At 38.1% G+C, this 12,301-nt stretch overlaps 1 protein-coding gene across 2 annotated transcripts in view; it reads left to right on the top strand.

Moving 5' to 3' along the window:
* NUDT14 (nudix hydrolase 14) overlaps positions 1 to 12,301 on the top strand; it is a 59,455-nt gene that overhangs the window by 34,283 nt on the left and 12,871 nt on the right. For both annotated transcript variants that reach the window (XM_015631320.3, XM_015631321.3), the window contains exon 3: positions 7,626 to 7,690. In XM_015631320.3, coding sequence (XP_015486806.1) covers positions 7,626 to 7,690 — 65 coding nt within the window. The remainder of the gene's footprint in view (positions 1 to 7,625; positions 7,691 to 12,301) is intronic.

The raw sequence follows: 12,301 nt of genomic DNA, 5'->3' as shown, positions 1-12,301 counted from the left end.
AGCATCTTGGTTTTTTTACAAATTTAGGGATTTTTTTCTAGTATTTACTAGTGTCTAGGGAATTTTTTAGTGTTTCCAATAATATGCAAAATAAATCAATATGTTTATTCTCTTACAATGACTGAAATCAGAAAGAGTCTTCCCTCTGCTTTCAGGTGATTTTGAAATAAACCTGTTCTGTGTGAAGAGTGCCAAGAGTTTGTAGTTGGTCTAGAGACAGTAGCATGATCATGGCCTGCATTTGGGATTGGTAAAAATAATCTTAAGAAAGCTAGGAAATGTTCTGTAATTGGAGTGCCTGTATTTTAGAATTGTAGCTGAAAATATCTCTTGGAAAAGAGGAAATGATTTAAATCTTATCTAGAAATGGGAAAATTGAGGAAAATGTGAACAACTACCAGTTTCTCACTGATGGTACTGAGACTGTGCAGTTATACCTGACAAAAGGTATAACTGAAAGGTTGTGTTATGCACATCATACTTGGATTTTGGTAGGTAATAAACAAAGTCGCTGGTTTCCCTTACCTCAGTGCAGAGCACTTGAACTTTTTTGTTTTGTGAGCTGTCCTTGAAACCTGATGGTGTTTTAAATCTTTCACTTTTGCCATTTCAGAATGGATTTGAGCCATACTTAGGCTTTTTAGGTGGATTATTTATTGGTCTTACTATGTGATAGCATTTATAAATGGAAGTTTCACAGATAATTAGGAATTGGAAGAAAAGCCCATCAGGCTCTGACATCTGTTGCACATAATTCCAATAAAGCTGTATTTAATCAAATAAGTTAGCATAAAACCTGAATTTATTTATGAAAATAATTTGTTGAAAGAATCCCATTGAGATGTAATGTGTCATTTCTAAGGGTATCCTGGGATACTGGCCAAGATATGACACTTGAGGAATGTTATTGAGAGCAGCATACTTTGATGTCTCATTTATTTTGCAGTTGAATTTTCTTTTTATTTGTTTTTTGTTTGTTTGTATGAAAATAAGTTACTGAGAGAATTGTTTATTCCAATGAAGTTGTCCTAATCATATTCTCTGGCTGGCAATACAAATTTCTACTTTACAAGTAGATAAAAATTGTGTTTTAAAAGTGCATTTATATGGGTTTGTTACCGCTTCTTAGTTCATTTTTACACTGGTCTGATGATTAACCAAACATATGCTTCCTGCTTTATGGTGTCATGAACAACTTCCTGCTGCAGTTCAGTTTACTGAAACCAATCTTGCTTTTGATTTTCTCCAAAGTAACATTTATTTTCTTAAGCATACGTGGCTCACCACTTTATTCTGGGCTTATTTAGTATTAAATATTTATGTTGTGTCAGGGAAAGCATTCAAATTTCATCAGAATACAGAAGTCTTTTAGATGTCTCTAATTATCTATTGCCAAATCCACTTTATCTGTGATTAGTATGAAAGGGGGAATGTTTTTGTCAAGAGCTTATAGCTTGACAAAATAGGCCACATTTTAAGCAGCCAATTGGATTCATGTTGGCCTTTGAAAGATGCAAAATGCTTTGAAGGAAGACTTAAATGACCCAGTAAAGATTGTGCAAGCACACACATTTAATCTCAGCACTATCTGCATTATAGTGAAAGCTCTGGGAAACTAAAGGAATTGTACTGGAGAGTAATCAAAGGCTACAGCTTTATTACATCTCTGTTCTGAAAAGGAAGGGCTGTTTCCTCTGGCTTAAGGTACTGGGTGCTGTGCTGATAAAAGGAAGAAGACAGTGCTTTAGACACCGTATTAGAGGTTTTCAGGATGTGTCCAGTTGTGAAATGGATGGTTAATTTGAATACAGAAGTGGCACAGGAGCTACATACAATTTTTTCTTATGGACATCAAAAATGATGTTGAAATAAGATGAAGTAGGCTGTGCTGAAAGTTGACTTCTCCCACAGAATTGCTTTTGAGTGTTGGCTCTCCAACAAGTTTAGGTGGTTTTTGATTATCACTTTCAAATTGAAAGCACAATCATTTTAGATTCAAAGAAGGAGAGGACACGCTCACAAACGTGAATGTGGTTGTGTGGAGACCTCACAGCCCCTTGCAGGATTTGAAGGGGGCCCACAGAGAAGCCAGAGGGAGATTTTCCATCAGGAGCTGTAGTGACAGGACAAGGAGTAGTAGGTACAGATTCAAAGAGGGGAAATTTAGGTTACATATTAGGAAGAAATTTTTTACTGTGAGGGTAATGAGCCACTGGAACAGGTTTCCCCAGCCCTGGAAGTGTTTAAAGCCAGGTTGGACACCTTGAACAATCTGGACTGGTGGCAAGGGTCCATGCCCATGGCAAAGGGAGTTGGGAGTAGAGGATCTTTAAGGTCCATTCAACCCCCTCAGCATTTTATGAACCTACTTTATTTGTGATCTGGGATATTTCTCAAACACAGTATATTAAAAAGACTAGATGGAATGATAGACTTAACATGGAAAACTATGAATAATCAATTTGTCATCCTTCTATGACCAAAGAAAGCCAAATTCATAGGAGTTCAAGAAGAAAAACAAATTTATACTTTAAAGCTAAAACAATTATGGTACTTCTAAATTATTTATTTATTTCTTACTAACTTTTCATCTAGTATGATTTGTAAATCTTGACATTTTCTCCTTTATGAGCTATGTGGGCAAAAATATGAAATGTATGTTTTATATTCACATGCTCTCCAACAGAGATGAATGCATCTCTAAATACTTCTGTGGTTGCACACTACATTTGATTATTTTCTTCTGATTGTATCAAAGAGATTTTTAAAACCAAATATCTGTTGAGAGTCAAGGGGGCTGATTAAATCACTTACTTGCTTTTATTCCTGCATGTTGTTTTTGTGTCTCCTTGGAATCTGCCATTCCTTTTTCTTTGTCTTCTTTGAGAATGGTAACTGAAATACTGCAGGCGCTGTATTAATAGTATTGGAGGGGTTTTGGTAGTTTGGTTTGGTTGGTTTGTTGTGGCTTTTGAGAAATCATACATCATTAGTTCCTAAAGTCTCCCCCCATGGAGCTGAGATTGTTGTTTGTAGGCAGCACTTACAGGCTTTAAACTAATTTTGAGATACTTTTTAACCTTTAAAAGTAGGTGAAAGTGGCTGAGATTAATAGCTGAGAAGTCCTGGCTTCCAATGTTAATGTCAGGGGCTTTTTAGGTGTTTTATCTTCCACTATTCATTTCTGATCACAATTTGTGTGTCTCATACACATACCCATGCTTGACACACGCAGCTCCTGAGTTGCTCTTACAAAGGATTTAAGAAAGGTCAATTTCTTTGCCTGTGTTACCTCAACATTTACCTAATATATTAGTATTTTAGTTTTTAGTAGAAGATTGTCATTAAACGCTCTCATCTCCAGCCTTGAGGGTCTTAGCTCACTGACAGAAGTACAGGAGTCTTGTCCTTGTCTTTGCTGTTGCTATACTGTGGAGATTTGCTAAAATTATTTTTAATTTGTACAACTTTACAAATCCACATTTGTAAAGTCAGCATTAAGGCCACATCTAAGAATAACGAATGACTGCATCAATCTTTATTTATTAAAGGATTTTGAAAGGTTGTCTCATGAAAAGCAATTAGTAAGTGTCAGCAGTTGCATGAGGATTAACTATAGCCCTAGAAGTACACGTTTAAGTGGTAAAGTTCATTTGCTGATCTCAACTGCAGGGATGTATTTCAGAAGAATTAGCTTTGCATGGTCCATATATGTGTGTGCACATTTTAACAGGATGTCAGTTTTCATCTGTCCCCTACCTCAGAGCTGCTGTGGTCAAGTGCTGTGTCTTGCATTGCTCCATGAAACACCACCTTCCTTTCTCAGGTTTGAGAGTGTGAAGCTGTAGCATTTCTAGCTAAATGTCTGCTGAGCTGGAATATCACAAAGCATCAGTTACTGTGATTTCAGTAAGTACAGAGCTGTACTATGTTGGGGAAGGAAAGATGTGGAAGTAGTTTTCTATGGCACACAATGGAGTAATTTTCTAAACTATTCTCAGAGGTGTTTTCAGCTGTAAAGGTTGTATTCAGGTGGGTATTTTCTCTTTTCATTAAAGTCTTAAAGGTGGAGGAGGAATTAAGGTTCTGCACTCTTATGTTGCGGTGTCCTTGGGTCAGCTGTCTGATTTCTGCACATTGACTTAGTTTAGGGAAGTCAAATATCCTTCAGAGAATCCTAATACCTATTTTACTTAAGGTTTTTTTTTAAGTTTTAATGGTTAAATGCTTCATGAGACCCTTGGCTCAATAGCTGGAATCTCTTTCAGAAAACATCATGTTAGATGCCAAGACACACTTCAACTGCAAACTTGAGTATAGTAACAGCTCAAATACAGGTTAAATGCTCTTTGTATGTGATATTTTAGGTACAGATCTTTCTTAAAATATTTTAAAGCTACTCTAATTGCTCCCATATTTATAGAAAGAACAATGTCATTCACAGTAAGCTGTTTACATGCATGCTTTCTTTGGGGAAAACTACTGTAATTAGTGATTTATTTTTATGTCTAAAGTGAGTGGGAGCTGCTGCAGTGGGAAGTTGAGGATGAGGTTGGGCTGAGGGCTAAGTAAACCTGTGGTGTTCACCAGCCCTGGAAGACACTATATACACCCTGTCATCTCTTAGTAAGTTATTTTTCTGTTTGGTTGTAGTCCCTGATGCAGCCACTGCCAGATGTGGTGTGGAGGAGCCAAATCTCCTTCGCTGGTCAGTGGTGTTTGCATTCCTGACCTCTCCTTTTACACCACTGATTTCCCTCCAAGTCAGCTGCTGGAGGAATAGCCAGCACAGATCCACACCTCTGGAATATGATAAAAGTAATCTGCCACACAAAGTGTAAAGATTAGCAGGTCTAAGCTGAGACATTGTTTCCTTAGTGCAAAGGTGTTATAGCTTGTTTTAAGGCCTGGATGGAAGCTTGGGATTCATTGTGATGCTTTTATATCTGGGTATTGTTTGCTTTTGTAAAATAAAATTGAAAAGTGGTCTTGTGATCCTCTTAGACATCAAGCCTGTTGCTACATTAGAACCTTTGATTTCCATTGTAGATTAAATTCTTGTATAGTATTACTGCCTTCTTGTAGGGAATGTGGCTGGGCATTTATTCTTCTATTTATTTATTTATTTATTTATTACTCCTCACTTAAAAACTGTATATAATACCCTAAAATAGGTCTGGCTGTAATATTTTGAAGGTAATTTAATTGCCTTGATATATCAAATACCTCTGTAATACCCCATGGTATGAAAGATTTTGGGACCTACTAATGGATTTGTAGTAGGTTTTTTTGGTAGCCTGTATCATCTGTAAAAATAGCAACCTCAAATTAATTTTTTAGTGAATTCTTTGTATGATGGTTTAAAACTGCAGAAGATAAATATTTTCCTTATATGCCAGACCAATCATCTGAACCCATATTTTGGGTCTTTATATGGAAACCCATTGAAAATGGGAGTGATGCTCCTCCACTTAGCTCAGTTGAACTGTCTTGCTCTAACTTTGCATAGTACTCAAATAACTGTCCTGAATGCAGCCTTCAGCAGGTTTTCAGAAGTTACAGACCTGGTGACCTTTGGAAATATTTCATGTTATGTTCTTTCTTGTGAACAAAGAAACAGCAAATGGCATTCCCAATGTTACCCCCCTCCTAAGAAGGTATCATTCAGAACTTTTCTTCCATGACTCTCCAACTCTGACAGGAAATATTAGAGCTCATGTGTTGTGGTTTGTTAAAAAATGTAAATTTCTGTTCAAAATTGTTTGTCAGTCTCTCAGAAAATTAGAAGTAATTAAATAGAAAGTTCTACAGATTTGTGCCATTTCTGTACCCTCTCATCTCAAGATGGTGTGAGAAGCAGACAATTGTAATAACTTGCTGCTACTCCTTTCCAGCTAATTTGATCTTGTTCCTTAATTCTGACAGATTGTTTTTAATTTTCCCATCTGTTCCATAAAAATCTCAAGTGATTGACTCCTAGGAAAAAATAATGTCTAATAGCTGAGCCATTTTTAATGAGTTGGTATGAGTTATTTAATGAGACGCGCTGAAGAAGGCAAGCCAAAGGGAAGATTGGGCCTGGGGTGGTGGATGTAAAGAAAGGTAAAGGGCAACCATCTGCTTCAGGAAACTTCCACTCTTCATCAGCAGCTTTAGGCTGCTGCTCTCTCCAGTTTCAGGCAGTGCCCGTGGACAAAACAACAAAGGTTCAGTAGCAGTAATTCCTTTTCCCCTTTTGTTTAGAGCAGTGTCTGCCCTCAGACAGTACTGCTTTGGGGAGAGGAACAGTCATAAAAAGAAAGAAAAATCAAAGAATAAAAGAATAATATTTAAGTAACCTTAAAAGTATTATGGCCTGTGGTTTAACTTCATTTCTTCCAGCAATTTACACAAACTCCCAGATATTCCAGAAAGAACCCTAGTGCCAGAAAACAGAGTGAATGTTCTTTTCTGGCCTCTCTGAAGGCTAAAACCTTTGCTTTAAAATTGCCTGGAAATGGCATCTCCCGGGGCAGGAAGCCATCAATATGCAAGTCTTTGAGAATAGCAAGCATGAATATAAATACTAACATCTGGACTTCTCCCTTCTGTTTTGGTTTTTATATATTATTATAATAAACATTAACATTATTTTTAATAATCATCAGATAGCATTTTCTTTGGCAGCTTAAGACTTCATTATTAAATCAAATAGTGAATATAAATATACAGCTCTTTTAAGAGGAAAGTTGAAAGTTTGACTCAACCCTGCAAATTTGCCATTGTGAGTCTAATCTATTGTAGAATTCATAGAATAATGAATTAACGTCTCGATTGCATACAGTGAGGCAGAACAAATGAGAGAATGCTGCCATGGTAATGAGCAAAATACACACTTGTTTTTTCAGGTGGCAATCAGCTACCAACTAAGGAGAAAAACTTTTGTCTGCATTTTCGTAAACTAGTAAAACCCAAGAGTGCACTAGGCAAGCAGAGAGCATCATGATAATAGAGAGAGCATAATCATCCAGAGCATGTCCAAATACTCAGCCCGTCAGGTGTGCCCATGACACGTATTGCAAGCAGCCAAAGAACCACTGAATGTAGCAGTTGAAACTACTGGTTTAAATTAGTACAAAATTGTACTTGGATGGTGTCTGTTTTGAAACCTGAGCTCAGCAAGTAGCTGCAGATAGGAGATGCTCTGTGCTTATACAGAAGTCAGTGGCTCTGAAAGAGACTAGACTGTGCCTTCAGTTTAGACTATCCTAATTTGAGACTGATATAAGGGGAAAAAAATGTTTTTATTTGTAAGAATTTTTTGCTTTCTAGTACCAGTGTTCTTAGACTGGAAGAGAGAGTGGTGGTGGTGTTCCTGTTGGGAAGAAGGAATTGGTTGGTGCTTATTTTGCATGCCAGGAGACAAAAGGGACCTAATTTTGAGCAAAAAGGGCTTTGGGAACGTGACCTATTATCTATCCCTCTAGATGGACTTTGGACAATGACCTTGTTGTGTTGCAGCTTTAGTAATAAATCTTACTTGTATTTACGTAGTTGAAATTAAATTCACAAGATGTAAGTTTAATAGTTCTGCATTAATTCTTCATAAAGCATTGATCTTTTGGTTTTTTTATCTTCCTCCTCAGTGTGTCAATCCTGATCTTTAATACTTCTCGGCAGTGCTTTGTTGTGGTGAAGCAGTTCCGCCCAGGTAATCCTCTTTTTTAGATTTACTTTTGCTCTCTAGTGAAGCAAGCTTTTAAGGGTTTAGCAGTTTAAAGTTGGTGCATCTGTGGTGATAAAATCTTTGTTCTATATTCTGTTTCTTTGTATGATAGCCCATCCTTTTCAGTCAGAATTTCTAACCAGGGAAATTTCCATTACAGATGAAATGAATTATCACGGTAGTCTTAGATTCTGCTTTTGGGCTGGTTATTGTCCTCTTTTGGATGAAATTACAAACAACTCTACAATGATAGTGCAAGAAATTGCTTTAATTGGAAGTTCCTTCTTGACCTACTTGTACAGAAGCACAGTATTTTCCTTTTTATTTTGTCTTAAATATTCCTTCTATTTGTACTGTCTTATTGTGCATTGTATAGTTGGAATTTAAAATGAGGGAGATTCAGAACTGTATGCTTTTTCATCAGTATGTGGACAACTTAATTTTACCAGTTATTATGAATTTAGGTTAATATACATTTTTTTCTGAGTTTTTATATCAGTTATTTTAACTCAAAGCAATATTTACTTTCTGGAAGTTAAAAACAAAATGTGTATTCGCTGCATGTTAATTGAAAGAAATGATAAGGTATTTCACTGACTGTTGCTAAGAGACCGTTTCAAGACTGCTCATGGTAGACTTTATAGAAAACTTTCTAGGGTAGTGTCACACTGCCCTTTCTTCCTGATAGTGATCACAGCCTCTCCAGTGCTGTGCAGCAGTGTTACACTGACAGTGCATCCTTCTCAACAAGTGCTAATTGACTTGTATAAAGTGTTTGGTTATTTGTTCATCGCTAATCCACTGTGTTTTATTTGCCAGTGAATAAATGGCTCCTATAGCTTTTGCTCTCTTTGAAGCAATCTTAGGGAGAAGCCTTCATATGTGTGCATGCATATATATATATATATATATATGTATATGCTGAGAAGCAACACATTCATTGCATTATCTCCATGAAAGTGTCAAATCAGCCTCAAATGATTGGAGTTAAACCATTCCAGAGGGGGGAGCTGCTCAGACACCTGGCTTTAGGCACAGTAGTCAGTCAGTCAGACACCCCAGAGCAGTTCAGTGACCACAACCATGCCCTGCCATAATTCACATCCCTATATTTGTAATTATATCTCCATTCCATGGTTATTGTCTGCCCTGGTGCCTGTTCCACAAAGCAAAGACAAAGGCTGAGGCTTTTCTCATTGCCAGATTCCTTCCAGGGTCCCACCAGGAAGGCGATCACTTGTTGCTGTGAGTGAACAGCTGCCACTCTCTGCAGGCATGTCCCCTGTGCTGGTGCCACGTGTGCTCGCCTTTCCTTGGGCTGTGCTGGCAGGAGCAGCCTTTCCCAGTGATGTCTGTGCTGCTTGTAAAGGCACTCATCCCTCCCTGCCCTACATTGCCACCCCATTCTGTTTGGCAGCAGCAGCCCTTATGCAGCCACAGCAGAATGGCCTCAGCCAGGAGGTTTTGAGGATCAGGGAGCTGAAGGAGTTCATGGTGACTTGAGAGTGGCAGAAGCACACAACCAGTGATGCAAAGAGTGTGCTCTGGACTTAGGTCATCTTGAATGGTCATGAAATCACACATTTGGGAGGAGCAGAGAGCAGAAAGATAAACATGTATCTCCACATATGTTCCTCACCCATGACTAATTTGCAAAGGTATTGGTCAATGCTTATTTTGGTAGGCAATTGACCACACATTTTCAAATATAATAAAATTATAGGTTGCTAGGGTTGGGACCTATGAACATGTACTCTAGTTTATTCACTCTAAGTATAATGATCTTTCAATGGATTGTGTTGTTTGTTTTTCTACTGACTTAAAATAAACATTATCAACTATTTGAATCATAAGCCATGTTCCGTTTCAGGAAGTACAAAACACAAGTGCAGTCAGAAGTTTAGAGAGGAGCCAGCACCTTCCCAGACAGCCAAACCCCACTGGCTCCTTAGTCCCTACTGTTGTTTTCTTCTGTTTTGGGATAGCAAACAAGGCCCTATGTGTGTCACCTACAAAGGCTGCTTTTAATAACAGCAGTGATCTTATTTGCTCCGTTTGGTTGAACAATCTATCCTTTGTTCCATGTTACAGAAAGGAAGGTGAGAACATCAATTCTACTGGAGTTTCCACTCTGAGTGGAAACTTTCTTACAGCTGAGTGGCTCCAGGGTAATTAGTCCAGATGTGGATTCCATCACTTCCTTGGGAAGCCTTTTTCAAAGCCTGACAGCCCTTTTGTTGTCATTCTTCCTGATGTGCAGCCAGAAGCTCCCCTGGCACAGGTTGATTCTCACTGTGCTGCTGCTCATGGCTGTGTCCATCTGGTGATGGAGGAGGCTGCCCAGCAATGATGCAGTGGCAGTTCCTGGGTGAGGAGGCGTCAGAAGACAAGGGAACAATGGACATGGGACAAGTGGGTGGGTGACTGTGGGTGACTGTGCTGAGGCTTCTGGTTTCTGCTTTCCAAACTCTTTGTGGATTTGCAATAAGATGACAACCTGTGGTGAGGAAGAGGAGGGTCACGTTTCCCTCTGAGTCAGAGTGTGCCTGAGCCAGTAGGTGACACACTGCTTTTCCATACAGTCCTTTATCACCCAGTGCATCACTTGTGCAGTCAGTTTTGCACCTTCAAGAGAGTTATGAAAGATTCTCTTTTCCTTGGTATTAGCAGGCAGCTTGGCTTTCTAGGCTTTGCATATCTGTGAGAGATAAATTTAGTTTGAACCTTTGCAAGCCAGGTGATATTAAATTCATAATCAGACTCCTTGGTGAACGCTTTAATATTTGGGTTCTTACAGAAGTGGCTGGTACTCCTTCCTTATCTACAGAGAAAAACTTTTTCCTGGGCTTGAAGTGTGGGCATATCACAGGACTCTGTTCTGAAGAGGACTGCTGGATTAGGTCCTTCTGGGAATGTAGGTTTTGATCTACATGGAGCCCAGTTGTGCTGAGGAAGAAGGAGAATGGCAGGTGCCTGATGGAATGACAGGATAGGTTTCAGGGACACAGAAGACTTTTAACACTCTTAAGTCACAGTTTCATATTTCTGTACCCCACACTCTTACCTGCATCCTGTTTTAGTGCCCAAAGCCTTTAATGGGATGCATGTGTTGTTCCTTTTTAAATTATCTGATATGGGTATGTTAGTACTAAAAACGAAATAAAACTTTCAGAGGATTTGGCTTGTCTCAGAGAAATCTTGGATGTGGTTGTCATTTATGATAATTTCCCTAGCTTTTAGAAGTTTTTGGAATAATGACAATAGACACCCTTCAAGGAGCTGTCCCTTAGAGCTGGCAGGGAATATTTTTTTTTTCTGGCTTCATGCTGTGCTTTAAAAAGAAAACTGAGCTCTAAGTCATGTCTCTCAAGTAAGAAATGGAAACTCTGATCCGTATCTGTTTGAATCTCAAAGACCTGGATATACCTAAAACCAGCAGCTTTGAAAGTTTTAACTTCCAGAGAAAGATTAGATTTTGGATATAGGACTGATCTGGACATCTCCCTTTCAAGTGCAGATCTTGCTATTCTACACTTCTGAGGTGTGAAAATGAGCACTGCAGAAAGAGCTCAGGCACAAATTTCTGGGGTGTAGACTCTGCCTCAGAGACCAAGTGCTTAAAAAGCCACTGTGGTACTTCACTGTTAAGCAACATTTCTCTAGAGACATTTTTTAAAGAAATACCAAGCTACAGTACCTGGAAGGACAAAAAATTGTCTATTAAACCTGAGTTCTTATATATCAATTCTGCAAGATTTAGAATGGGAAACAAAAGAGAAACTAATTTGAAAACTGTGTTATGTATATGTGAAATATGCATGTAAAATATTTTAATGGAATAAAAAATTGGTTCCAAGTTTAAAATATTTTTATTCATGGTGGTTTATAACACTCTTTTGGAAACCTTTCATGAAAAGCAAAGAGATAGACATAAGGAAATTTCTAGGGAAAAACAAGTGGAATTGTGCCTGTATATTAAAGTTACAGTGATCTGGAGTTGTCTGTCAGTAGGGATTCTTTGTGTGTTGACATCCAGTCCTGCAAAATTTGCCTGAGTCCTTCTCACTCAGGCAAAATTTCTGTTGACATCAGTGAGAGATTTTGCTTAAATAAGGACTAAAATCTGACATTTGCACTTTCTTTAGGAGCACATTACAGTGGCAGCTGTTTGTAGATTAGTTCAAGAAGTCTTTTTCAGACTCCACACAGGAATCTGTGCAAGGAACTGTATGTTCAAAAGAGGATTTTTTTTTTTCAAACAAACATACATGCTTTTCATACCCTTTCTAAATAACAGCTGAGTTGACAGGCTGAAAGACTCATCATTGTGCACATGGTACTTTATGTGCAGCCCAACTTTCCTGCAAGATAACTGCAGAGTTTAAATTAAATCCCAATATCCACATTGCCCAACAAATGGAAGCTGTATGGTACTTCTGGCACTTAGATTTCTTGATGAACTAGCTTTCTTTTCCAATTTTTATTTATTTTAAGGTGCACATGAATTCATTTCAGATGATGTAAGTACAAATAAGGGTTTAAAGAATAATTTCACAGACATGGCAAGAGAACCTTTGTCCTTTAAAATCCCAGTTT

Source organism: Parus major, chromosome 5 (assembly GCF_001522545.3).
Source record: "Parus major isolate Abel chromosome 5, Parus_major1.1, whole genome shotgun sequence".
NCBI lineage: Eukaryota > Metazoa > Chordata > Aves > Passeriformes > Paridae > Parus > Parus major.
This window is presented reverse-complemented; position numbering and strand designations above follow the sequence as displayed.